Source organism: Betta splendens, chromosome 7 (genome assembly GCF_900634795.4).
Source record: "Betta splendens chromosome 7, fBetSpl5.4, whole genome shotgun sequence".
In the NCBI taxonomy this organism is placed as follows: Eukaryota; Metazoa; Chordata; class Actinopteri; order Anabantiformes; family Osphronemidae; genus Betta; species Betta splendens.
The window spans coordinates 10669071-10696106 of NC_040887.2; the positions used below are offsets into that span (position 1 = coordinate 10669071).

The 27036-nt window shown below is 43.4% G+C and overlaps 3 protein-coding genes across 7 annotated transcripts in view; 1 reads left to right on the forward strand and 2 right to left on the reverse strand.

Moving 5' to 3' along the window:
- The first annotated feature begins 2288 nt into the window (after window positions 1-2288).
- si:dkey-72l14.3 (Glyco_hydro_56 domain-containing protein) lies at window positions 2289-10989 on the forward strand. Of its 2 annotated transcripts, none has more exons than XM_055510565.1 (7): window positions 2289-2619; window positions 6726-7364; window positions 7505-7729; window positions 7825-7971; window positions 8219-8305; window positions 8665-8847; window positions 9615-10989. In XM_055510565.1, exons 1-7 carry the CDS (start codon window positions 2566-2568, stop codon window positions 10056-10058), a joined length of 1779 nt encoding a protein of 592 aa, XP_055366540.1. In that variant the 5' UTR covers window positions 2289-2565; the 3' UTR covers window positions 10059-10989. The 2 variants fall into 2 exon arrangements, with proteins under 2 accessions (XP_055366540.1, XP_029013024.1); XM_029157191.3 differs by lacking the exon at window positions 2289-2619 and adding an exon at window positions 2643-3042 and having other exon boundaries at window positions 9615-10980.
- Window positions 10990-11081: 92 nt separating this feature from the next.
- Window positions 11082-17610, reverse strand: borcs6 (BLOC-1 related complex subunit 6). Its single transcript, XM_029157203.3, has 7 exons — window positions 17520-17610; window positions 15870-16472; window positions 15545-15731; window positions 15232-15414; window positions 13836-13999; window positions 13666-13749; window positions 11082-13343 (listed from the first exon to the last, which is right to left on the reverse strand). Exons 2-7 carry the CDS (start codon window positions 16458-16460, stop codon window positions 13218-13220), a joined length of 1335 nt encoding a protein of 444 aa, XP_029013036.1. The 5' UTR covers window positions 16461-16472; window positions 17520-17610; the 3' UTR covers window positions 11082-13217.
- A 3659-nt stretch (window positions 17611-21269) lies between these two features.
- sema3h (sema domain, immunoglobulin domain (Ig), short basic domain, secreted, (semaphorin) 3H) overlaps window positions 21270-27036 on the reverse strand; it is a 38402-nt gene continuing 32635 nt past the window's right edge. For 3 of the 4 annotated variants that reach the window (XM_029157187.2, XM_055510564.1, XM_029157189.3), the window contains exons 15-19: window positions 26504-26545; window positions 25944-26101; window positions 25448-25509; window positions 25212-25354; window positions 21270-25037 (exon numbers count right to left, since the gene is read on the reverse strand). In XM_029157187.2, coding sequence (XP_029013020.1) covers window positions 24582-25037; window positions 25212-25354; window positions 25448-25509; window positions 25944-26101; window positions 26504-26545 — 861 coding nt within the window. In that variant the 3' untranslated portion in view covers window positions 21270-24581. The remainder of the gene's footprint in view (window positions 25038-25211; window positions 25355-25447; window positions 25510-25943; window positions 26102-26503; window positions 26546-27036) is intronic. The other variant, XM_029157188.2, reaches the window with a different exon arrangement.

A 27036-nucleotide genomic window follows, 5' to 3' on the forward strand; every position in this document is an offset into this window, starting at 1 on the left:
CAAATGCCGATAGATCTTCATCCAGCGAGATGTGAATTGATTTAAACTAATCCTTCTTCCTAAGCCTCCCAGCTCCTTATCTGCCCTCCTCCATTCTTATCTGCCTCTTTGTGTGCTCCTGTCCTATTTCTATCCAAATGCTCCAGCTTTTGGTGATTCCCATCATCATTATCGCTGCTGATCTGTTTCCAGGGAAACGTGGCCTGTGAGCGCGCGGATGACCTGATGGTATTGAATACATATAATCTGACTGGTGTGTCCACGTGTGTTAGGCAGAGTTGGTGACCTTTTATAATCTGCGATGTCCACGTTGTGCAGTGCAGTGCTCCATCTACTTCAGCAGAACACACATGCTGCGCAGGCATCGCATTTGACTATAGATAATCTACAGCAAATTTAAACAACAGAATCAAGGCAGAGACAATCTAGGAAAAGCACAAAGCGAAACAACATAAATGGATGCAGCCGATATTATGAGACTAATTGTTGTTAATTTAAACATAAACGCTATATGCAGCACAAAGAGAAACTGAGATAGTGCCGGGGATAAAAATACAAAGAAACAGCAGTGGTAGCAGCAGAGTGGTGGAAAAAAGGGGAATTTATAGAACAGCCATGAGAGCACAGGTGTGATTCTTTGACCACGTTATTAGCTATTGTGTGCTGTGACAGCTCTAATGGAAAATATGGCAGGCAACTTAGAAGAGCAGGAGATGGAATGTGAAAGGTATGGAGCCTAAATAAAAAATATAGGCGGCGGCGAGATGAGAAACGACAAAAACAAGGAGAAACAAAGATGATGTACAGAGCAGAAGCGAGTAAAAGGTAAATGTGTGGCCAGATATTTCCTGTGGACATCCATTAATATGTCTCATGTGTGACCTTGTGACTCTACGTTGCCTGTAGGTGTGTGTGAAATAGGCTACAGCCCCCCCCCCCACGCAACCTTTATGCCAATAAGCGGCTCACATAATGGATGGAAGGCCGGCTCGGTGCAAATGTTGAATGTGTAAATCTGGAAACAGGCAAAATGGCGATGAGTCAAAGGGTAATTCATCCACAATCTGTAATGTCTAATTTATGGGAAGATTCTCTGCCATACACATCATGAGTGCTGTTAACTGGCAACTGAAAAGCTGACTTCAACAAAGTCCAGTAAAAGGAGATGCAGCAGTGGTTATCAGGTGTGGAAGGAGACAGTAAAACCAATAGCAGAAGGTACAGCAGCTCCGCTTGACAACAAGTAAACACCACTTTTGTGTTTTCTATTTAATTGGTTTCATTGTTGCGGAGCTTTGATTCAAAAATAAACAAAACTGTAGAAAATGAGGAGAATTATTTATGATTTAATTAAGATTTTAGTGATACTGACCAGGGGTGTGCTCACTTCTGCTACTTACTGGAATCTCTAATGCGTCAAGCAACAAATAAACTCTTTAATCAAGAAAAACAGAACATTTCCACGTGAAACAACAGGAGGAACAATCAGTTTGGGGATTTGATTTAAATCCTATAATTTAGCACATTGTTTTACATAAGTGCGAGAAATTACTCATCTGAAAAGACGTGAGATGTATAATGGAGCTTTTCAAGTCTTAATTAAAAATGTCATTAGTGAAAGGTTCATCTGCATACAGAGCACAGAGTTGTGTGGAAAAAAAACAATAAAGAGTTTCCTACAATGGCTCAGATGTAAAAGCTGTAAAAAGCTGGATCAAAATCAAACAAATGCATTGAGCTCTATCATTTAATGTTTCCCACATTCTTCAGGTTTCCATCAGAGCATCCGAAACCACTTTGCTCCCAACCTCATCTTTTTACAGAGACGATGATGCTTCATTACTCCAACGCTTGATTGAGTGAGATATTGCAACACCTACAGCACTGAGTTAAACCCGATACTGATGAGTGATGTTTCTGGTCCCCTGACCTTTGACCTTTGATCTTGCTCATGCCCCCTAAACACAAGAGAGGCTACCAGGTTGCATTACACACTGGAATCTATGGACAATGAAAGTTCTAGGTTGGAGAACACATGGTGCCGTTCTGCAAAAAAATAAGTCTACAAAGCGTTTTCCTTGAAATGAAACACATTTGTTTACTGTAGGAGAACTGTTAACTCATTAGTGGAGAGGAAAGGTAGGATGGAAGAAAGAGGGCAAATAGAAGAAAAATGCTGTGTCATCATCACCCAGACAGGACTGGTGCTTTTTGTGTCTGCTCAATCCTCAACAGAAGGGTCAGCATAAAACAACAAGGACTCAAATGAAGAAGAAAAGCGATTAGGGAGAGAGGGATTTGAGAGGGATGAAAAAAGCAGGAGGGGCGGAAGGACGAAGCTGACGATGAGGAAAGCTGAAGGAAGTTACCGTAGAAACGTGCAGGGATGAGGCGAGGGAAGTCAGGGGAGAGGCCAGGGACGAAGATGCGGAGGAAGGAGGGCAGTGAGTGGGAGGAGGACAGGTGTGATGCGCCACAGCTCGGGTGTTTGTTTAGCCAAGGGCCGCAGCGGCAGAGCAGAGGATTATGGGATTACGCTCGGTACCTCTGGTCATGTGAGTTGGCATGTTCGACCCCGCTTACCCTCTCACAGTAAGGAAGCTTAGCCTGGCTGTAAAGGTGAGGTCACAAACAAACCTGCCCACCTACTGCATCTACATAACTGCTGCACAAACTTTCAGCTCCCCCTCTTCTGCTCTTTCACTTCTCCTCTGTCTCCCCATGTCAAGTTCCCTCTTGTTCCTCCTCTCCTCAAACCCTCCACCTCCTTTTAATACTTGCATCTATTCCTGTCTCTTCACCTCCCTCCCTCCCTCTCTTTCTCTTCCTCTCCTTCCGGATGCCAGGCTGCTTTTTGCTGCATGTTATACATGCGCTGCTTATCCATGACCTCTCAAGTCCAGTGGGATTCCTTGGTTTTCCTATCGGGCAGGATTAAGTATAAAACCCAAGAAGGAGGAATAAATCAAATTAGAGCCAGGAGAAGAAAGTCAGACGATGTCCAGACTGTGAGGAGTAAATACAGGAACAACCCCGGCCTCCGTAAGTGCTACTAGTATTGGCTTAGTATGGCGGCAGACAGGAAAGTGTTTATCTGGTGTTAGCAGTATTTTTAGTTTCGACTTCATGTCTTTTAATTCCGTCAAAGCCAGTTTGAGTTAATTATCATTTACAAATGTAAAAAATCAGAAACAGACTTTATAGCAAACGACATTGGACACTATAGTAAATACCACCTTACTTAAATGTATAGAACACTGCTGCTGACAACAGCTCAGGAGTGTCTTATCTGTGGTGTTTGATTTGATCAGACCATAGAATATTGAATGCGGCCTGTCCCGGTATCATTTATAATGTATCAGTGAAATCAGGACCACAGCTGGAGTCAGACGCAGGGGCACTGACTATTTGATACAGTATATACACTGTGTGATAGGAAAATTGATTTTGTTCTATGAAAAAACAGGATAAATTGCGTCTTCCCGGTGCTGACAACGCGGGGAGGCCAGGGGGTCACCAAAACAATTAGAATTCAATCTGAGTCTGACTGTTTATGACAGGAAGAGTGAGATATGACCCGACGGTGACGTAAGAAGCGATGAACGCGGCTCTGCTGTCGCTTTAAGTGCAAAAACCCTCATTATTTAGCATTTATTTATTTATCGACAGCAGAAAGTAATGACGTAGGAGTAAGTTTTGGAGTGAAGCTACGTGGGAAGCGCACAGAACCGGCTACACTGCAACTCCAAGGCGGCACCGTGTCTTTTCTGGGCAGCAGACTGGAGTGACGCAGGCTTCGTCTTAATCTCAGCTGATTTCACATCCTGATTGGATCCTACTGGTGTTTCCCCTGCACTGATTGAGTAACAGCGCGGCCAGAGAACACGGGAGGGTAGAACGCGGCAGTGAAATTAGCCCACAATAAGAAGACACTGAGCCTCTCGGCAACAAGTGACAGGAGAGTTTCCTTATGAACAACAGAGGAGTTGTACTTTTGCACCGCAGCACCAGCGTGTGCTGCTTCGAGCATCCAGTAGTTTAAGGCTTTAAATAGATTCCGGCTGTTGTAACACACGCTGTTGTCCTCAAGTGCAACATCAGTCTTTGATTGAATCAGTCTCAGCAGGTTGAAATAACAGATTTCCTTTCTTTGTGGAACCGGCACAGCATGGCGGCGTTCATGGAGACGAGCAGATAAATGAACTGCGAGGTGAAAAAGAAGTGAGGGAAGCGCATTATAAATTGACATTACAAAAGATTAGAAATGCTGGATTCATAAAGAATAAAACACTAAACTAATGCATTAAACAAAGACTTTCTGTTAGCGCTAATCCTCTAAATGTAGATTCGATAATGTCTTTCTCTTGGCTTTGAGATGTGAGGTTGGTGGGCTCAGGATGAGCCCGACAGGCGGCTCAGGATGGAGGTTTAGGCTGATATGGCAGCACAATGGGATTAGAGCTGCTGGGATAATAAAGAGGAAAAATTAGACAGCAGCATTCTGAGACCGCAACGTAAAAGAAATGTCTGAATGGGAACTGTTAAAAAGAGAAAGACCAGATAAAAAACTTCACACACCTTAGGGGGGAAATAAAGAAGCTGTGGACGCCTAAATTATTCAGTGTATAGTTTTTAGATAACCCAGTACATAGTGAATAATTACAGGTTCACACTGAGCACCGTCAGATGTAGACTGGTAAACAATCAGCCCTGTTATTACACAGGGAAACCGTGATCAGTAAACTATGCTGTTCCACAGCCGCAAAATAATGGAAACTAGTTATTAGAAACGCAAAACATGAACTCGCTTTTACACCATAATTAAGGTGTAATTTATCATCGGCTTTCTTAGTATTTCAACATGTCCACATCTACAGTAAACATGAATTTTTTACTTTGTTTCCATGTCAATTTCGAGTGGATCCTTCCCTTAAAGCATCATAACTATGGACATACAAAGAAAATGTCATCCTTAACATCACTGCTCTCGTTGGTGAATGCTTAAATAAAACTGCATTAAACCACGTGGCGATGAGTCAAATAGGTTACTGTAGCCAGACATAATTACAGTTACAGAGGAGCTGCGTAGTCATTATATCGTTACGGAGAAGTCACGTCAAACATCAGTGTTTTAACAGAATCCCACCCACACAGGTGTAAAGAGCCCACTTGTTAGCTCACTCTGGTTCCGTTTGGGGTCACGTCTACGTTTGTGCTGCCACATGGCGTCGGCTTGAATACAGCTTCAGCCGACGTCTAGTCCACTAGGCCGTGTCTCTTACAGCAGCCGTGCGGAGGAGCAGAGGTCTTCTCCTCCCTCGGAAACCTCGTCGCTTCATTCCCGCGCATCATCACTCCGCGTTGCAGGAATCCCTCGGCTTTCCGGATCGCACCGGTGCCCGTCTCCACCAGACGCGAGTCACATTCTGCAGTGTCGCAGCACAATTCCATTTTAATGGCTTGTTAGAGAACAGGCAGCTATCTGTGTAGCGGAGAGGAGCTGCCACAGCTAACAAGCAACTGCCACACTGCCTCTGCCGAAATGTGACAAGTTCCTGGTGAAGACAAATAATTAAAAATACTGACGCTCTTTGTTAAAACTACAGGGAAAGGAGAGAGTAGAGTAAAATATGTATAATTAATCTAAACACCCACAGTACATTTCAGACAGAAGCACAGGCTGTGATTAATCAAAAACCAATAAATATGAAATTCACAAATAAGCTGAATAATTGACAGATTATTTCAGTCACATGCAGGTTTTTGTCTTGTTTCTGTGCACAGAACCCCACTGGACATAAAAACAAAACTAGCAAAACGCTTTCATCTGTGGGAACAGTTTCATTCCTTTCAAATCCACTGCGGTGACACATTCGGAGCCTAAGTCGCTGAGTCACCGTCCAAATACGTTCGCACCTGACTGCAAGAAGCGCGGACGCCTCCGAACAGGAATAATGACCACCAAATAGTCAATGCACAATTATAATGTGAATTCCTGGTCAAGAGATCTCAGCGGAACGGAACATTTACGAACGTTTTCAGTTGCAAAGTTAGACAGCGCCTCATAATAATCGTTATCTGAACACCAAGCATTAGAAGCACCCAAAAGAATTTAAAAGCGTAAGGAAGAAGACAGCAGGTGAATGGTGTGAATGGTGCCGGCCAGTGGTCGGCCTTCACCGGCAGCTGGAGGTGTGTTTGTACCAGCACTGCAGTGTAGCTACGGTTTTTCCTATTATTGTATAGGTTTTTGGAGAATTTCCATTTCAGCACAGTGGCAGTTGTTCAAATGTCTTTGATTCCTTTCTGTCTGTCCGAAGAGCCTGACTCCTCAAGTTGTTTCAGTTTTCCTTATTTTTTTAGATGAAGATGTGTGAGGACATAGGTTTTAGAATAGAATGTGAAGTCATAGTGAATGAATGGATTAAAGGTTTTCCAGGTTTCTAATAGTTATTCTGCCTGATGGCAATTAGAAGAAATGAGTCACATCCTCTGAAACTCTGGCTGTTATTTCTCACACCCACACTTTCCTTAATTGATTTTGGACTACATTTATACTAATGCTGTGTTGCTTGGCGACACCATTCTTACTGACCAACAACTGATACAGAATATAATTTGCTGAACTTCTCAGATAAGGTTTTTGCACCTTAACGTCAGTTTTCGTGAATGCTTCCTTCAGAGAGCAAATCACATCGCCAACACTGAGCCCGTGTGTTTCACAGGAACATGATCGGCTGCGAGGGCCTGAGGAGGTGAGACCCCGAGAGGCGCCCGCTCCAATGGCGTGGACCGAACCATGGTTGCATCCAGACCAAAGGACAGCACCAAGACCATCCTGCCGCCTCAGGGCTTTTCTATCAGCCGTTTCTGGCGCCCAGCCTGCATTTGTGCTGCCCTTCCTCCTCCTGCTCGCGGCCTGTATGGCCGGGCCCCCACAGCCTGCCACCCCCCCTCTTCTATCAGGACAGCCTTTTATCATCTTCTGGGGCGTCCGCGACTCTTCCTGCTCCAATCGGCCAGATCCCAGAACTTTTGGGATGGAGCGCGAGGGCCGCGTGTCCGTCTTCTACGAGGACACGTTAGGAAATTACCCCTATTTTATAAACAAGGACACGCCGGTGAACGGAGGGCTACCGCAGCACACGAAGCTGAACAACCACCTCCAGAAGACACAGCAGGACTTGGAGGCAGCAGTACCTGCTCCGAGATACCTGGGGTTGGGGGTGCTGCGCTGGGCTGAGTGGGCCCCCCAGTGGTTCCGGAACAGGGAGAGACAGACAATGTATCTGGAAGCATCGAGGAAACTACTCAAGACTTTCTTTCCTAACTGGACCCCAGAGGAGGTGGAGAGGTGGTCGCAGGTAAGAGCAGGCATGTTGAAGTTAGAGAGGAAAAAAACAAGGCAGACCGAAATAGAAAGAGAGCAACAATTTCTCTCAGCTCCACTAAAGTACGACGGCCCATCTATTTCTGCTCCCATTCCGTTCTGTTATTTTCACAGGTGGACTTCGAGGCATCGGCCCAGTCGGTGATAGCAGAAACACTGCGGGAGGTGCAGAGGTTGCGGCCCAAGGCATTGTGGGGCGTTTCCCCTTACCCCAGCTGCCACAGCGGCAATTACAGCGGCCAGTGCTCGGCTGCAGAGATGGCCCTGAACGACGAGCTGCTGTGGCTGTGGAGGCGATGCTCTGCCCTCTACCCCCTCCTCACCCTGGAGAAGCTGCAGGTGGGGAGACGCCTGGGTCTAAGCCCAGTGCCAAACATAGATTGTCTATGACACCGGAAAAAGGTTTTTTTTTTCTCCTTATGTCTGTTTTCTAGAGCGGTACGCCTGGTTCCAGGCTGTATTTGAGCAGTCGAATAAAAGAAGCCCTGCGAGTGTCATCTCTGACCGCCACAGAGGCTGACATTCCTGTATTCCCACTGGTCAAGAGTGTCTACACCTCAACGAACACGTTCCTATCACAGGTGAGATTTAGCACCCGATGAGGCGAATGTGTTCACATCTACCGACCTAAAAGCACTAAGGGTTAAACAAAAGCACGAGGAAAACAGAACGGCTCCTACCAGCAGCGTAAACGTTATTAAACCATGTAGGAGTGAGAGTGAAAATGACCCGTGGCTTCATATTAACGCTGTAGCTTTGTGTCTCCTTTACTCGCTGAAAATGAACTTGCTGTGCTGTGCAGTTGCTCAGTTCGTTTTCTGTCTGCAGGCAGACCTGGTCAGCACCATAGGAGAAAGCGCTGCCATGGGAACGGCTGGAGTTGTCATCTGGGAGCGCAGCGAGACGAAGACAGAGGTACACACATTTGCATAAAGCGTATGCGCTCAAATACGTCCGCGCATTCGGAGCAAGGCTGCGTTTTAACATTTCGCACGTTATTGCGTGTTGCTTCCTCCCTGGAATGTGAACGTCACAGGGCGCGGTGCAGCCGCTGACGACCACGACATTAAAGCCGAGGGTGGTGTTAATGTTAGGATTCTGTAGATCAGCATCGCTGTACAGCACAAAAAGAATCCCAAGAGACAACATAATAAGTTCACATCTCAGTCTCCAGCTTTCATTCAGGCTGCTGTCGATTGTCTCTGTGAAGCTGCACCCCGGCTCCCACTTCCTACTGTCCACTGCATCATACTGTGTGACTGTCTGTTTCCCAGAGAGAGTGTCAAGACCTGGCAGAGTTCCTGGGCAAAGTCCTGGGACCCTACTCTAATAATGTAACCATGGCAACCCGACTCTGCTCAGCTTCTCTGTGCCAGGGAAAGGGCCGATGTGTGCGGCAGAACGCTGATAGCCCGGCCTACCTCCACCTCCCGCCTCCATCCAGAGCTACGGAAAAGGTGAGACAACATCTCGTCTGTAAACAGACCTCCACTGAAGCTCTGTTTCTGATCTGTATTCCACTCATGACTCCAGCATCCGTACAACCTTTACTAAGGTTATAACGTTGTTTTGGTTGAAACTGATTCAGCCATGCTAATTCTGAAAGCTGCACACCACACTACACTAAACAGATTTGTATTTAGTACAAAGTAAGTTCGATTTGGAGAAAGTGTTCACGGCCAAACGCTCAGAGAAAGGCTGAGAGACGAGTCTGTAAGAATGGCTTTGATTGCATTTGGCTTCTCCCCTTCTCACATACTGAACAGCTGATTCACCAGAGCCTGTCTATTACCAGTGAAAGGCTCCCGTATAGAGGCGCAAATTCCCAACGTCTACTCCCTTTGTGGAAAGTTCGAAACAGAGCAACTCAATTTGAGCCATGACTAATAAAGACAACCAGGCATGACTTGGGGAAAAAAATCATAAAAACAACAGGGGGTCCAAAAACTTTGGTGCAGGAACACAGCAGCTGAGACACAGCAGAGGAGGAAGACATGGCGCCTGAAGCTCCACCAGCGAACACAGGGACGCTGTGTTTCTCTTATCACATTTTGGGGATAGGATGGGGCTTCTGTAATATCCAGCTGTCATACAAAATACAACACAATATAAAGTATGAATATTGCCATAGCTGCAGAAGACTGAAACACTAAAACTTGCTTTGATTTTTATCTGTAATCTTTAGCCTTACATTTTTTTTACACTTATTTATCTTTCCTCTCAGACGGAGGCAACAAAAGCCACAAATCAGCAGGGCACAGACTCTAAAACAGCAGAACCAGACCCAGCTGAAATGTGGAAGAAAAACTTCCAGTGCCAGTGGTACAAGTCCTCAGACGGGGACGCCTCGGATCAGCAGTCCCCGAAAGATGGTGCCTCCGTCGGGGGAACGGTAGACGCAAACTCAGCAGAAATAGTGGGGACGACAACGGCTTCGACAGCGGCTTCGACGACGGCTTCCACCACATCCTCAACATCAGCAGCCACATCAGTTTCTACAACAAGAGGGGTCTCTTTGACTGAGTCGAGGGAAAGCAGCTCAGCAAGTGTTGGAAGTCCAACGCCTTCACTCGAATTGGCCTCAGACGCAGGTAGGACTCTGCTGGCGGCCCCAAGTCTGACTCTTCTGCTGTTTCTGCTGGCTGGAAACATCTGCCTAAAACTTTAAGAGCTCAAACCAGCCACCTGGACGGTCTCTGCTTTAATGACCCCCTTCCCAAGTGCCTTTGAGCAAGACACTGAGTCCCTGCTACTTGCAGGTGTGCGGCTTTGTAGCTAAAGATCAATGAAAACCAAGAAGTCTGGACCAGTGGTACAGACACCCGTTCAGCTTCGACGGGTAATCCTGCCTTTTTCCATGACAACAGAAACCACGCACGCAAGACTGAGCTGTTTGTGGTGCATCGACTCAACTCGCAATGCGGTTTCATCGTCGTTCCACTTTTTGTTTTGCTACTTGTTGCGTATTGTCCTGGGTGAAAACAATATGAACAAAATCTTTTTTTTTTTGCATGTAATTTGGCTGAACTGACCCTATAGTCTGTTTGAAGCAATGTTGCTGATAGGAAATAACTTTTGGAAGTTAAATATGAACAATTTAACAAACTACAAAAAACACTGTAGACCTTACTGCTTTTATTACACATGTTCTGTCTGTTAAGCTGCTGCACAATTTTGCAGAGCCCTCTAGCGCCCTCTTCCTGAGATGCAGTGAAACTGCACCACTCGCTAAAAAGGCCTATATAGTTAATACTCATAGAAACAAGACAGACATGAAGAGTGGAATAAAGCACAGGTTCAGGCTACTGCAGTTCTGAGGTCTCTGAATGCACACTTTCACAATATCAAGGTTTCATTTAGATATTTTAAACAAGGGCAGCATCAACATTCTCCCATGAAAACTGAAAAGGCACCTTTAAATGATTGTAAATGCAGTATGTAGTGAATCAGAGGGCAACGCTATAGGTGCATCAAACAGCACAAGATTGTAGCTCCTATGAGCCAACACACATTTACTATAAGTGTATATATATATATATATATTTTATAAGTCAGTTTTGTTTGTACCTGATTCCTCTCACAACTTCTGGTGCTCCTTGAGGCAAGTACACTGTAAAAAATACAGAAACAATTTTGCAGCTCATGTAAATTTATTTGTTATTTTTCATTAAAATATACACTCAAGACAAAGGGTGTCTAAATCATTTTAGTTACAGAAAGAGATCATATGTACACAAGTGCAACTGATTGTACAACAGAAAATGATGAAAATTCATACATTTACATATCATAATGAACAGGAAAATGGCATTTTCTCTCATCTCCCATCTTGAAGATCTGCTTCTGCAAGTCAAAAATATACAGAGGCTCCCAAATATCCATTCCCTGGACATTATCTGCACCATTCCAGTAAATTAGCTCCTCTCCTTAGACAAAACGCAGGCTGTGACGCCAACCTGAGCTTATGGTGAAGCCAATATCTTCATCATCTCCCACAGATGTGAACGAACAATAACTGGTGCGTCGTTCGCAGATGGACATTGTTTGGATAAAGCCGGGTCGCGTGTAACGTTTGAGGCCAACACCTTAAAGAGGACTAACTGTAAGCGTCAACATTATAGAGAGCATTGAAACGCGTACTTACTGTTAGCCGTATTGCTCTAATAACACCATGTTGAGGAAATATCCCAAAACACACATCGTAGGGAGTTTGTGTGTCCAATGTTAGAAAGCCACAGCAACTCAGTTAACACTATTCAAGTCATATTACAAATTGCCTGACATCAGCAATAGCTACACATATGAAAGCTAGTACACATACTGTGATATAGTACGGTCCACCTACCAGTGCAATGACAACGGTACCACAGTTTCTCCCCAAATCAATTAGAAGGCTCCATAAGAGCACATGGCTTGAAGTTGTAACATAAGTCTTTTATCCTGGAGTTCATTACTAAATGGATCTGTGTGCAGAGAGTAATGCTCGTCCTCTTTTTCTCTGTGTCTTACATTTGTATTGTTAATGACACTGAGCAGAAAACATAATTTTAAGTCATTTCGTAATTTTCAGTAATTTCATATCATTTACAGACTTTTCCCCAAGATTCAGCTAAAAATGTAGTCAAAACAGACCAGTGCAGAGTTTTTACAATTTCAACAGAGTCAAACGTACGGTTACAGCCAAAACTGCAAAATGTTCATGCAGAGTTTAGGATAAACAGCTAAGTTAGGTTCTTGGCTAGAAAAGCTTTTTTTTCCAAAAGAGTTTACCATTAACTGGACCAACGCCATGAAACTAATGACAGCGAGTAGTTTGTAAGCTACTTACATGCCTGGGAATAACAAATCTTCTGGTTCGCTGACTGAGGTGGTGTAACTTTTTATATCTAAAATTTCAGTTTCATAGTTTGAAGTTAAAGTTAAGTTCAATATTAAAAATAACGGTGAAAGCAATATAGGATGTCAATGACACAGAAGAGAAAGGTGAGATTTTAGGCCAAATAACACATGGTCCTTTTTTAAAATTAGATCGGTGTTGTAAACTTTAATTGTAAACTGTAAGCTTTTTTTATTAAAATGTTGTGGCTTTTCATTGGCCACCAGGGGAAGTGGCTCTGACTGCACTAGTCACTTGGCGATGGAACTGAGGAGCAGAGGTCTGAAACACATGCAAGTCGAGAAAACGGAACATATGAACAGACAGACAAATACAAAGCTCCACTCCCTTCATTTAGCTTGCAGTGAAAAATCAAATCGTTGCTGCATAAGATTAAAAATAGACTTTTTGTTCTTGTGCAAAAGTCACTGTTTTCTGAAAAGTTCCTACTGGCCTCTCTCTTCTGGCAGAGAGAGAAATGTTGACCCCAGCTGGGGAGAAGAAGTTAGTGCAATCATGGACGGATGGTGACACACAATTTGCCAGACACTTTCAAGTGTGAAAAGAGAAAGTCTACCCTCACTTCTTCAAAGATGCGTGTGCCTGTGCGAGCGCAGGGCACTTGGCCAAGTGTCTCCAAAAGTGGAACACTTTAAAAAAAAATCCAAACAAAATTTAAAAAAAAAAAAGAGAAAAGAAATCTCAGCCGCGAGTGCATTTTAAGCATAGTTCTTTTGAGATCCCACAATACAAACACGATAACCTTCAAACAGTGAGCAAGCGACAGGTGCTCGCTTGCCTAGTCACAATGCTCCCATGGTTCCGGACTGCTCTGAATCTTCGCAGTGATGTATGTGTGTGCTACCTGCAGAGGGAGTAGATTTATTCAGGTCTGTGCTTGATGTTGGATCCTCGCAGCTGGGGTGTTTTGTTAGCACCAGGGAGGCGGGGTTACTTGCAGATTGCCTCCAGAGCATCGAGGGTGCGTTTGATGTCACGGATCTGTGCAGACAGGGTGTGTATGGGCTGCATGGAACGATCCAACTCTTCACAACGGGCCATCAGCGTGTACATGCCCTGTGGGAGCAATCACATGAGGCAGAGCATGAAAAAGCTGATGGTTTAATACGAACATCAGCCAAATGGAAAGTGGATCAAGGAATCAAAACATAATCAATGAGATTCCAAATGTGTGCGAGTAAAAGCCTTGGAAAGTAAACAAAACTGTTCTTCACTGTCAACCTGATTTATTTACATCATTAAATCCCAGAGAATATGTGCGATGAGTGCCAGTAAATGAAAGTAAATGAGAATAATAATTGAAGTTCTGGTGGACCTGCTTTACATTCAACAAACCAGCATTTCCACATGCGACCCCTGAAGGTGACCAGTGTTTCACCTTTATACTCATGTCCACAGATTCTCCCAGGCTGTCCACCGAGTCCCTGTAGGTCTGGATGTATCCCACACTCAGAGCCGTCATCTGAACAAACCCGAGGAATCAATCAAATAGACAGAAACAAAAGCCAAGGGTGCCTGACAAACATTCTAAGTGAGAGGCAGACTCACGTTTTGGATGGTTCCATTCAGGCTCCGCATCATCATCTCCACACTGTGTGCGACTTCCTGCGTGTGTTTCTGAAGGTCCAATAGTACAGTGGGATCGATGGGTGGGATGTCGGCTGGTCTTCGGGTCAACCCTCTGCTTCTGTAGATGGGACCTGAACAGTCCGCTGGTAAGAAATAACACAGAATTACTGGCTAATGATCATTTTTATAATAACAAATACTTTATTAATGGCCTAAGGAAAATTCTTGAGGAAAAGCAGCTGCATGTAAGCAACCAAGTGTTGTGTGTTCAAATACTATTACTATTATTTACTGTTTTGGGTAATTCACAAACACTAAATCTATAACATGCAGACAAAAGACCAGAGCTTAAATGCTGTTTGAAGAACAGTCATTTAACAAACTCAGCCAGTGTGAAAGCACCAGCCAAAGTAAAGAAACAGACTTAATGATACATAAATAATACATTATAAACATAATCAGTGAGAGAATACATTTTCACTGGAAAAATGCATCTGTTGAAAGCTGAAAACAGGTGCGTGTTGGCACAAAAATAAAACAAAACAGCACTTTCCATCTTGAAACTATTGCTGCCAGGCTGTAGTAGGACCTCCAGCCTAAACACAGTCTGCCTGTGTCATCCATCCTAATTGAATCAGCGGGTAGAGGGACTGAGCTGCCACAGAGGGCACATTGACTGCGGTCTGCTGTTTAAATTGAGTGGCCAGTTTGGCAGACGCTCTAATCCAGGAGAGGTTTTCTTTGAGTGAAGGGCAGCGTTTCTGTGTCTTTCCCCGATAAAATCTGACACGACAGACGGCTGCTAATGGACTCGCTTAGTCAATGTGCTACACTAGCAGCCATATATGCTTGGCCTTCTGGGAATGTTATAGGCTTCTATAATCTATTTGGATTGAGGAGAAGGGGAAAAAGGGCAAAAGCTGAAAAGCAGTTGCCTCTTTGTTTAAAAGAATGTTTTATTAACCAGGAGTCAGGAGTCCTCATTTACACAGAATGCAACTGGTGTTTTAGTCTTTGATGGTACAGGTGCACATATGCATATACAGTATGTTTATTCTGGAAGGCGTGACTATTGCAGGGATGAAGATGATTCGTATAAATCTTCACCATAAAAACAGACATCATTTCATTGAACAAATGAATTGATTCAAATTTACTTCCTATAGTCAGGATATGATCACATTTATGCATAAATGATGAGCAGTGGCAAAGACTGATTGACTGAGCTGCTGTCTCAATTCTGCACAACAGAACGTGGGGGAAAATATAGAAAAACAACCTGATTCTTCAACATTAAATATAAAAGCAGCCTCCAACAACAGTTAATGGTATTAACACATTTCTTTTCAAACTCAACGTCTCATTAGCTACTCACAGTCGCTGCAGTCCAGGCTGGGCTTGGAGCTCATCTTGATCTTCTGCTCCAGGTTCTTTGTGATGAAGTTAGTCAGGTCTCCTTCCTGACTGACTGTCCCTTCTAGCTCAAGAGCTGAGGAGATTGTAGCCCGTCGGCCCTCTGACTGCCCACTTCTGCCCCCTCCCCGGGCACCGGAACCTCCTGTGAAAAAAAGCCAACATCAGCTACTATTGACTCATTATATTACTACTCTATAAGAGCTTATACATATGGTACATGTGGTCATTTCAGCAAAGGAAGGCAAAACAGAATGCATTAGGCCATCAGCTACCTGCACACACTTGGCTGATTTCGTCCAGACTCTTGCTGTCCTGCATCCCACGGACATTGCGAACCCACACCTGGGCCATGACGTGTGGAGGGCAGGGGACATCGTCTGAGAGAAGCATGGTGGGTGGGGGAGAAGAGTATGAGGAGGTACTAGACCCAGGGGCTGACGAGGAATAATGCTGTGAAGACTAACAATAGGTACAAAGTAGGAGAGGATGTAAAAACATGAAGGTGATTAGTAATTTATGAATCACAAAAAAATATTTTGACTGTATTGCCTTGACGGTTAATTCTAACTAATAAACACAAATAAGACTCCTACTCACCTTATACTCTGTTCTGCCTCCTGCAAACTGGCTCTTCCACTTTTTTTCATTCTTCTCATCACCCTCATCATCCTGTTTTTCCTTCTCTTCAACTCCGACCTCCTCCTTGTTGTTAGTGTCTCTGTCTGCAGTCACTGGGTCTATACCCTCTCTATCTGTTGTGAGGGAGCCTCCTTGGTGAGATGAGTCTTTGGTGTGAGCCGATTTCCCAGGAAGTACTGCACCAGCAGTCTCAACAATTTCATTGGCCTCAGGAATGTTTGTGGTGGTGGATTCTGATCCTACGTCTCCTGTATCAGGTGAGTAAGGGTTTGTCCCTTGAGACCCATGTATTGATAAAGCAGATGTAATTTCTTGAATGTCTATCTCTGTATCCAGGTAACCTTCATCCTTGAAAACTCTGTTCTCCCCATCTACATGATTCTCTGTGTGTCTCAGGGACTCATCTTCTGATGACTCCTCAGAACATGATAATCTTCTGTCTCCATAATTTACAGAGACTGGATCATAGGGGCCGTTCTCTGAGACAGGTGTCGCGACTCCGTTGGCTGTCTCTGGCACTTCTGTGCCAGTCACAGGGGAGAGACTCATCCCCTCCAACTGCTAATGAAGGAAGGGACAACGTTAAAGGAGGTGATTGTGCATCTTTAATTTAAGATGTTGCAAAAAAAAATGAAGTATTAAGTATGTATTGTGTTACAGTACAGTAACAATAGGGAGACACAGTAAAAAAATACACAGCAAATTCTAGCACACAGTTCACTTAAATGTGAGCAGCTTATGAAATAAATTTAGCCACAAGCCTGTTTGCTTTTTAGTAAATGGTTTTGCTTGATAGTTCTTTAGAACTTCAATACATTCTGTGCAGGGGAGCTTGGATGGCAAAAAGCTGGCAACTCTACAAAGAGGCATAACTGATACAACCCGTTGCTCTGTTGCTTGAAGGAAATAAGGGAAGTGACTACACAGATTTTAAACTTCCTCTCTATGCTTCTAGGCCCAAGTTCGACAGATGATGTACAGTAGTCCGAACTGATCAGCTCCTCCAGGTGAGATCAGCTGGAGGGGTTTCACGTAAAAGCAGTGACAAATGTAAATATACAAAAGGCAGAGAGAGTGTAACACGACTGATACATGTGCAACTCACATTAATTTTGATAATATTTTGATGATAACTTTAACTTCAGTGGCTCTTTAACTCCCTTTACTTTCTCAATATCATAAATTAGTCAGAAAGTAGACCCATCTGGTTGAATAGCTTAGCACTAAATTAGCTAAAATAAGAAACGAATTTAGTGTCAACAGTAATTCAGATTCGCGAAAGTTACCGTGAAGAGTAAACATTAAAAGAGGAACACAGAGGCGAAGACGACATAACGCTGCCCGTCTTCCTTAAGGAAGTTTTTGTGCTGCTGTTATTAGCCGCCTTGCTAATTGGCTGTCAACGGCAAATGCTGTTAAACGCTGTTTGTGTAGCTCGGCTAGCGTCAGCTAACGCTGGCTGTCCAGGCCTTTAAATCACTATGGCCTGCTTTTAATGATCTCACGCTCATACATATTTATAAATGTTCAGTGTTAACACGCTGCTCATCAAGTTTTTTATACGCAGAATAATAGCACGGGTCATAATTTATAGAACAAAACACTTACCGGAGCAGTTTCTATCCAGAAAGATTTAATCAACAACCGGGTCCGCTTTGAAAATGCGTCCCGACAAGTTCCGACACAACAGTTCCGCTTGCCAAATATTTAAAATAAATAAATACTCACTATGCTTGTAATTTATTACCAGTCTAACAACACCAAATGAAATATATTGTTTAGTGTTTAGCGAAATGTTGCCTGGTGAATGAAACAATAAATTGTAATGAAAATAATATAATAAGAATAATATTTTAAAATTGCCTTTAAAACGGATTCTGGTGCAGTGTGTCTAGGTCCAATGCAGCTGTTATTGTGCTATTGGGATTAAATGTACAATTAATGTATTAATATTTTAGCTGAATAGGTTTATTCGGTTCTGTCAACATTATCATTGTACGTACTGCACATATTAAATGTCTCCCACAGATGGAGACAAACACCACAAACACACAGAACACCTGCATCTACATTATATTGTTTATGTCATGAAAGCAGTGAATAGGGTGAGTAAAACAACCAAATTCAACATTCTTTGTTGATTGTAAGACTAAAGGCTGTAGCTGAGTTTCTTATTCTACTAATTTTTCAAAAGTTAATGTTGTGGCATAATTATTTAAAGTGCTCAATATACAAATGAATCACTGTATGTAACACTAACATACGTACAGTGATCATCTTGAAGGATTTTTATGCACGAAGCTTCCAGTGAAATCAAAGCCAAACTCGGATTTTTAAAACAGCTGATAAACTAGTTTAAATTACTAGTTTTATTTGAACTAATGTTGAAAGGCTCCGGTGTGGGGTGTTTGACTCCAGAACGGAGGCCGGGCCAACGTCTGTGGTCTCTGGAACTCTTGAATGTGGTCAGAAATGACAAACACCGCTCTGGAGGGTGAGAGCGGATTTAAAACCACACTGTCACCACATCTAAAGGTCCTGTAAAAATATCTAATCTGCTGCTTCCATCCAGACCAGCTGCTCCGTCTCTCGGTTTGAATTTGGCTGCTTTATCTCATTTAATTTCTCCCTTTTTTGTGCCAAACATCAAAGCCTGAGACAGTTACCTAAGCATAATTAAACTTCTGACACGATCCAATAGGTTCCAGAGTTTCCCCAGAAACCATGCAATAACCACTACAAACCTTATTAGGTTGTATTTTTGATTTTCAAGAGCCTTAAGTCAAAAGGAAGGGCTCGTTTAGGAAAATGAGGTATGCAAAGTAAAATGAAAGCATGTGACCTTACACAGATGTTTTTTTCCATGCTTTACACAGGCATCCAGAATGAATACGATGGCCTGTAGAGATCCAGTATATTTAGATCTGAACATGTTGTTCTTCTTTCTCACTTCATAAGGCAGTCATCAAATACCAGCATGTTTCCTTCAGACTGCAGACAAATACAGTGAAGCTATAACAGAAAGCAGCATAAGTTTAATTTAGATCAATGATCAGTGTAACTATGCTCTACTCCCACAGAGCAAAAATAAACACGATTAACTGAAATAGATCAATATTATACACAGAACTTTACCCAAATCAACCATCACACATGCAGAGACATAAACACACATACTGCATAAAGTGAGACGTAGACTGTTTGATTAAATTTAATAAAACAACATGCTGCCAACAAACAGTCAAATCATGCAAAATGTTGGCCCTTCGAATGAATTTTAAAAACCTTTTGTGGGCAAGATGGATGAAAATTTGTCGCTCAAGCCTGACACGAAAGGACACCGTTAATTAAAGGCGTCAGTGGAAACAGGCGTCATCAACAACCATGAAGTCCCTAAATGTCCACAGGAATTAGCCTGGGATTCACAGGAAACTGTCTGAGGCAGTTAGCTGTAAAATTTAATCTTAAGCATGAGCAAACACTTTGATTCAGCATGAGAACTTTACTGAGGGATACTGTGGCGCAGGGCACAAACCTCTTATTACACCTCAGAGGCACTTTTGTGAGCAAAATGGTGAAGTGGAGACCTTCTGGTGCGTTGAGCACTGGGGAAAAATGGCAAATGAGTCATTTGGCGGCTTCTCTATTTGTTTCCTGCTTTTAAGTGCCCCTGTTATGTTGTTTGGCATCTTTTTGACATTGCTGTCTGTTTATGCTGACTCATTATAAAGCCATTTCAAGTCACCAGTTTAGTTGTTGTGGCAACTTGTTGCCCCTGAAAGGCCGTTACTTTGGCATAACCATGATTCGATGTCTCCATGATGGTTCGGTGGAAGGACATAGTCTTTGTCTGGAAACAGCCGTTCAAACTGGGACTGTGTCTGCCAACGCTGGCAGACTCTACTGGGATTAGATTTAAATGTGTTCCAGTTCGTGGCTTTAATCACAACCTCGCCATCCTCATGACATTCAAGACGGGTGAAGACTCAAAAGCTCAGAATTTCACCATGACCGGAAATACTGAATCGTATGATCGATATTTATCCACATAAACTGTCTTCTGCAAAGATGATTAGCTCTAATTTAAATATAAATGCTTATAATATCACAATTTTCCTATTAATATATGATGCATGTCTCAGCCACAGATTATTGATTCTCTATGGAACATTTGTCCAAATTTGTAGCTTTATGACTAGAGTGTTAGGTTTGGCACCTTTGAAGGCGTTACAGCACGAGGTCAGGTTCATCGAGAGAAACTGAACTCCTCAGTTCACACGTCAGTAGCTATTCGTCACGTGAAAAGATTTTTTATGAGCAAAAGGAGACTTGTCAGCAAATACCTGCATTTATTCAAACCCAGTGTAGCCTGGAAGGCGTGGACGAGTCAGTACAGTGCGTTTACTGGGTGACTGGAGAAACAATGTCTCATTTGTCACAAAATACACCAGCGCAGGGCACTAATTTAGGGTTTTCTTGGTCGAATCATTTCCTCAAGCACATTCCTTCATGTTTAGGGTTATGAAGGGCATCTCCGCAGTAAAAAAACCGAAAGCCACAGTCGGTCACGTTTCACTTGAGCCTGTCAACTTTGAAATCCAGTAAGCACACGTCACAATGGAACCACGGCATGTCACTGACCCCCCTGTTACCTCAGGGCCTGGAAACAGTAAACAACAGGCATTAAGGCTGTCGGGCATCCGGCACGACTGGAACGTATCCTTCACTCATCAGATTGCTCAGCAGAGCAAAGCATTTGTTTCACATTTAATGAGAAAATTCGCCGTGTGGTCAGTTTGGCAGAGATTGATGGCGGTTTGGTATTGAATGGTATGTTGCTGCTGTGGAGTGAGCGACGGTGCGCAGGATAATAGCACATCTGAAAGGAATGAATCCATATATATGTATAAATAAGACAACATGGAGTTTCTTCCTGGGAAGTCAATGAGCATATATAACTTTGCATCTGTTTACGTGTTTGTGCGTGTTTATAATATAAATGATGGATTTGTACGGTGCTCCGACAGCCGCCTTCGAAGACAGCAGAGGAGCCTGGAAAGAGGCAGAAAGAGGGTTTACGTTATTTGGGATTACACCAGTTTAAATCCTCACTCAACCTTGACAAACTGTTTACTGTTTAAAATCAAAGAGTGTCACAAGCGACGTTTGTAAATAATTTCAACATCTGAACATCACTGCAACAAAGAATCTACTGTAGCTGAGTATTTATGTCCCTGATTACATTAGTATGTGTTTGTGGGGGTTATTACCATTTTTTACAGCATTTACTGTATATTCCTTTGCAATATTACTTTGGAATTTCTTATAGGATGAATAAACCACACAACACAAACATACTTGTGTGTACGCAGGCTTTTATACATATTTACAAAACAAGGTCTCCACATGAGAGGAGATCCATTAGTGAGAGTTTTATTCTGTTTACAAAAACATGGAGCGAATATTGGCACGGAGATGTAAATACAGCTTAATGATGAATGAGGAGCGGCTCTAAAGCTCGTTGTTCAGTCTCCTGCACATGTTTTGTTTGGATGGAATCAAATGTTCACATTTTAGACCCAACGTTTTCGGTGGTAATACACAGTGACTCACAGGCTGCATCTGCTGCGTCAACACCTGTAGCCGGACTGAGTGTGTTTTAACTGTGTTTTCATTTGGTTTGTTTCTGACGCACGCATCCCACATCTATATATTACACAAACAGACCTTTTATGTGGCCAGGTCACGACGCCAAAGAGCCAGGCCCATGTTGACTTTCTGCAGGCTCTCTCTGCTTCTGGTTTGGGCCCGGACCCTGCAGCACCCGTGATGGGATATATTTATTTTCATACAGAAGGGCTTGCGTGCATCATCACTGTGGGATGTCATTAAGCCTCTGAGAATATGGGGGAGCTGTCAGTGGAACTAACCATGCATTTAAATACAATGTCTTCCAGTAAACAAAGCAAATAAAGTTACATTTTTCCTTGTCTCCTTGAATTCTGGTCTTGGATTCATCCAAACTCAGTACCACTGGGTATTTCTGTGAACAATAGCTCCATCACTGTGGGGAATTCGATTTCTATCGGATCTTCAGGGAAACACGGTCAAACAAACAGACATTTTAAGAGATTTAAAATTAATTTTTAGTTTCAGCAGTGTTGAGCCAAATCATTGTAGATTCCTTAGTGCCTGCAGGATGAGTAATGATCATAAAATAACAACTACAGAAATACTTTTCCACAGGTGGGAGTGGGAAGGTGCATCAACAGAAGCAGATGGTGACAATTGGAAAGCTGGCAGAAATAAAAAATAAATAGAATACTGCGCAGACAGTGGGCACAGAAACAGACAGATGGACAAACGCACATTAAATTAGCATCCAGCTTTAGTTCCGACACAAATACTATCTAACAAAACGATAATTTTCACTGCAGATCACACAAACAGGTTCTACCAAGCACAAAGTTAAATACCACTGGAACTGATGGCTTAACATTTGAACTAAAAACAAACCAGTACGTCCTGCTTTGCAAAGTCACTGAAGCCCCTTGAATCCAACAGGCCAAAGAGTCTGTGTGATGCCAGTCCTCTTCTTCCTCAGGTTCCATTTTTGTATAATACAAGCTTCATTACACGCTGGGCCTGCTTCAGCCAAACACCATCACCAGCTGGAGCAGCAGGACCAGGAATAAATGACCCAGTATCAGTGGCTGAAGGCTTCGTTTGGATCCTGAGCCACAGTCTGAGAAACATGCATGTTGTGTACAGAGTCTCTTCGCAGGTCACTTTAAAGTCTTGGTCCTTTTAAATGTGCTGTCTTGTCCATTAAGGAAAAGTCTTTTTACAGTATATGAATATGCATCTAGATTTTCTACATGGTACTTGCTGTAAATACACATTTACTGTAACGCCAGCATTTATACATTTCTGTGTTTAGCCAAATTCGTGTGGTAGCTCTGACCCTGATTATGACCCTGAACTCATTTCAAACATTAAACACACATTAAACTGTCACTGAAGTTTTGGGGATTTACTGTGAAGGCTTGATTGCGCCTCATCTAATAGCAGCAACACCACGTCTCCCCAGAAATGGAATGTATGCAGAACACATTACATCTGATATGATGATTCCTTCCTAATTTAAGTCATGTTAAGTCCAGGCTACAGTAACACTCAACACTCATACAGAGTCTCTTTGTGATGTTATAGGAGACAACAGACCCAACTTCATTATGTTTACTTTTTTCCCCTATACCTATACTACACAACTCTTCTGCGTGGCAGGAAATCGGTGCCAGCTCTGCCTGGAGAACATAATGGAAAAGCCTCCTGTGCTGTGTCTGTGCGGTTGCAACGCGGAGCGCAAGGTCCTGGGAAAGTAGATGTGCAACCTCATCAAAGCCGCCATCATGCTTTTTCTGCCTTTCATCTTTGTGGTTGCAGTCAGTCATCTTGTGGTCAGACCCCACCTACATGAGAAAGCCTAGGAACGTCTCACTGAACTGTAGGTAAGCAGCTTGATGGGCTTCATCCCTAAATATAGAAATGAACATTACTCATCGGTATTTGCTGCTATGTATAACCTCAAATGTTATTTATTCTAATTTGCTGCAGTTTTAATACCCACTGAGATTAGTTGGTGCAGTTCTAGCCCATTAATTATAAATCAATGCAGTTTATCCTCTGAAACCCATGAGATTAGATTGATAGGCTGAGAATACGCACATGCATCTCATTTTGTTTGAATGTATGTTTTGCTTTGTTCCATCTTGACAGCTGTCTATCAAACAACAGCGCTGCTTGTCAAATGCTTTTCAGCAGCGGCTGTTTAATTCTGGATGCAGCGAAACTTAAGCGCAACACAAAAGAGGGTTTGGAAAAGTGCAGCTTGCAGTGATACAACTTTGACAACCAGGCACCATCTTCTGTGCTGTGATGGACTGAATGGCTTAAGCATTTTCCCTTTTTCTGCATGATGAGCTTAATGGAAGCCAGTGTCTGCCCGGAAGGTAGGAAACAATCTAAAAACATCTGTTCTCTTTAGGAGAATAACTGCCAGCGTATATGTAATTTGTAATTAAAGGCCAAAACATGCAAAACCACCAGGATGGTCCTACAAGGCAGCAATCATTCCTGGAAGGTTCACTGATTTCTTTTCCAGTGCTGTGTGTGTGTGTGTGTGTGTGTGTGTGTGTGTGTGTGTGTGTGTGTGTGTGTGTGTGTGTGTGTGTGTGTGTGTGTGTGTGTGTGTGTGTGTGTGTGTGTGTACTTTGGGAACCTGAAGTCATTCACTGTAAAGGTTCAAAATGAAAAGCATCTCAAACGTTCTTGTCACAACACAGTCTGTCAAACTCATGCTGTTCATCCTTCATTCCGCATGCGTCACGACCTAAACTCTTCTACTTTTGCTTTTATACAGATCTTATACTATATAAGATCTTGTGAAATCCTCCGTTTACGTCCTACTTTACATACATCTGCTGTGTTTGTAGCTTAGTTTGAAGTCTGTCATAATGAAATAGTGGATAGGTGCATGCACATGTCATAGTCTCTGTACATACAGGATGTGAGTGTCTCAGTGTTGTGTTTGTGTAAATGCGGGTACATCAGCATATGTTATGATAAAAGTGTGTGTTTAGGTCACTGACACTTTGCCCTTTTGCACATTTAAACGCTCCTCGGTGCCCTCTGCTGCGGCTTGCTCCTGCTCTTCCTTCCTGCTGCTCTCCCCCCCCCTCCTCCGCCTCCTTTTCCTCCGCCGTGCTTGTGCCTCTCCCCTTTCCCTTTAGGCTTGATTGGCGACATCATGACATCATGGCGGCGGTGGTTGCGTGGGGGCCTGTATCCCAGAGCTCTGCAGTGCTGGCCGAGGTTTCCTGGGTGAATCAGCGCCATCACGTCGTCATACCAGGGCTGGGCTCCTCCACTTTGATAGGGCGAGCTGGACAAGGAGGCAAGAAGGCGACTGGAGGAGGGGCTCCAGACGGAGAGGCGGACCGTGACGGCGGTCCAGTGGTAGCCGTGCTCCTCCACCTGGCAATGGTAGACACCGCCATGAGACAGCTCAGCCCGACGAATCAGGACGCCGCGCTCGATCACCACCGTCTGGTCCCCGGTTACCACCTGGGAGAGTGGGCGAGAGGGAGGAAACGAAGGCTGTTTGTATTTGGTAGATATCAGGAGGCTCAAACAAATGTATTTGCATCCGGTTTCTCCTTGTCTCTGCAGAAGTTTGCAGTAACTGTTAATGTCATTTAAGGATTATGTAAAGGCACATGTCTTCCTGTGTGCAGGTACCTGGTTTAGTTCAGGGCTGTTCACTCCAGCCTGCTTGTACCAGGTAACAGCAGCGTGTCTGGATCGAGGCAAACACTCCAGGTACGTACTGTTACCCTCTGCAACCATCATCAACCTCTGCTCCGCCTCCACCTGCAGTCCGGCTGAAAGAGCCCACAGAAAGATAGTACAGTGTGAACAGGTTTTTATCCTGTCATGCAAAGACAGTGAATGGCCAAAGAATCAACTTCTCTCACCTCCCTGCCTCACACACTGAGTGAGAGGATCCTCATCCTCCCCTAAATGACGAGCATTCCTCCTGTAAAGAAAGAATTAAATACAGTTACAAAACAGAACAATAGAATGAGGTTTGTCAAAATGTATGGGGGTAAAATAAATAAAAAGGCTGGTTTGGGAAAAATAGTTAGATGAACAAATTTATTAGTTGATGGTGATGATAGTGGCACTAGGGGAAAGGTCATCTGCAAATTCCATGAGAATCAGCCCATATGTTATGCTCTGTACTCAAGGAAGTTGTTGGTCAAGTGGAAAACATCCTTCATATTTTACCATATAGTTCTGAATCAGTTATTTGAGACACACTTGAAAGTATCAACAAATGTGGTTTAAATTTGCAAATCTTGGAAAATCTATTCCATGTGCTCTTCAGAAAACAAAGATTCAACGTGTAGGGATATTCAGCTTAAATGAGTGTTTTCTGGATGAACGCGAGCAGATCTGGGCGGTGCCTACCTGCGCACGGTGGGCATGTAGGGGCTGCAGGCGTGGCCGTCCCAGGTGCAGTAGGGATCTCTGGCCAGGCAACACTCTGCACAGGCCTGGCCGTACAGCTCACACTGGTACAGGGCCAGCTGGGACACACCCTCCCTGGAGCCCACAAACAACCACTGCTAGAGGAGGAGGCGGAAAACAGGGAGAGGGAAGAATTAGAGTGGAGGATGTTGGAAGAGAATAATAAAAGAGGGGAGAGTCGAGAGAAATAGAGGTCATTCGGTTTGCTCCTGTGAAACAGAGCCATATTAACAATCAACAGCTAAATCATCCTCAGTTGTGGAGTCACACAACCAGCTCACAGTCTAACAATGTTACAGACAGCCACTGTGCTTGTGTGAGTGGCATCTCTTTATTACTGCTTCGACTGAGGCGGGGTAACCATAGCAACTGGTGATGAAGCTGTCCTTGGAGATACAAGGTGGAGATTGGAGTGACAAGTGTGATGTTGTGCATCAGCATGTGTGTACGTGTGCATGTGCAAAGGAAGTTTAGAAGTGAGTTTCGCTCTTATCTGTTACCTTTTTCTTTGAGAGTGTCATGGCTGTCACTGGTGATTTGTGCTGCAAGGAAGTGAGAAGAGAAGCCTGAGAAACACATCGAGTTAAAAACGAGGCAAGCGTATGAAGAAACTGTGGCACAGAGACACAGATAAAAAGATCTCTGCAGATTATTTTAAATAATCTAGAGACACGATCTCGTATTGCGGCGATCACACGTCTTTTGATATCACTTGCAACAAAAAAAAAAAAAGTCTTGCAACAAAGCAAATATTTTTAAATATGGAAACACAAATCTCAACCGCATCATGCAGAGTAAACACAGGCTCCTTGCATTTGAATTGGAGCTTCCAGTGGAATGATGAACTGTGAACACAGTGAGCTGCAGTTGAAAGGGAGAAAGATTTTCTTACAGTCGGATGTGATAACGATGTCCAGCTGTTGCAACCTTTGTGCTAGAGTAAACTCTACATGACATAGAACCAATCTGATGTACTGTATATGTACATTATTAGCATAAATTGGAGTGTGGAATGTAAACATACTATAATTAG

Coding starts and splice junctions, on each gene's coding strand:
- si:dkey-72l14.3 (XM_055510565.1), top strand. CDS start 2,566: ATGTTCGACCCCGCTTACCCTCTCACAGTAAGGAAGCTTAGCCTGGCT. Junction 2,620..6,725: donor AGCTTAGCCTGGCTGTAAAG/GTGAGGTCACAA, acceptor TGTGTTTCACAG/GAACATGATCGGCTGCGAGG. Junction 7,972..8,218: donor CGAACACGTTCCTATCACAG/GTGAGATTTAGC, acceptor TTCTGTCTGCAG/GCAGACCTGGTCAGCACCAT.
- borcs6 (XM_029157203.3), bottom strand. CDS start 16,460: ATGAGTCTCTCCCCTGTGACTGGCACAGAAGTGCCAGAGACAGCCAAC. Junction 15,732..15,869: donor GAGGCAGAACAGAGTATAAG/GTGAGTAGGAGT, acceptor ACCTATTGTTAG/TCTTCACAGCATTATTCCTC. Junction 15,415..15,544: donor AATCAGCCAAGTGTGTGCAG/GTAGCTGATGGC, acceptor TTTTTTTCACAG/GAGGTTCCGGTGCCCGGGGA.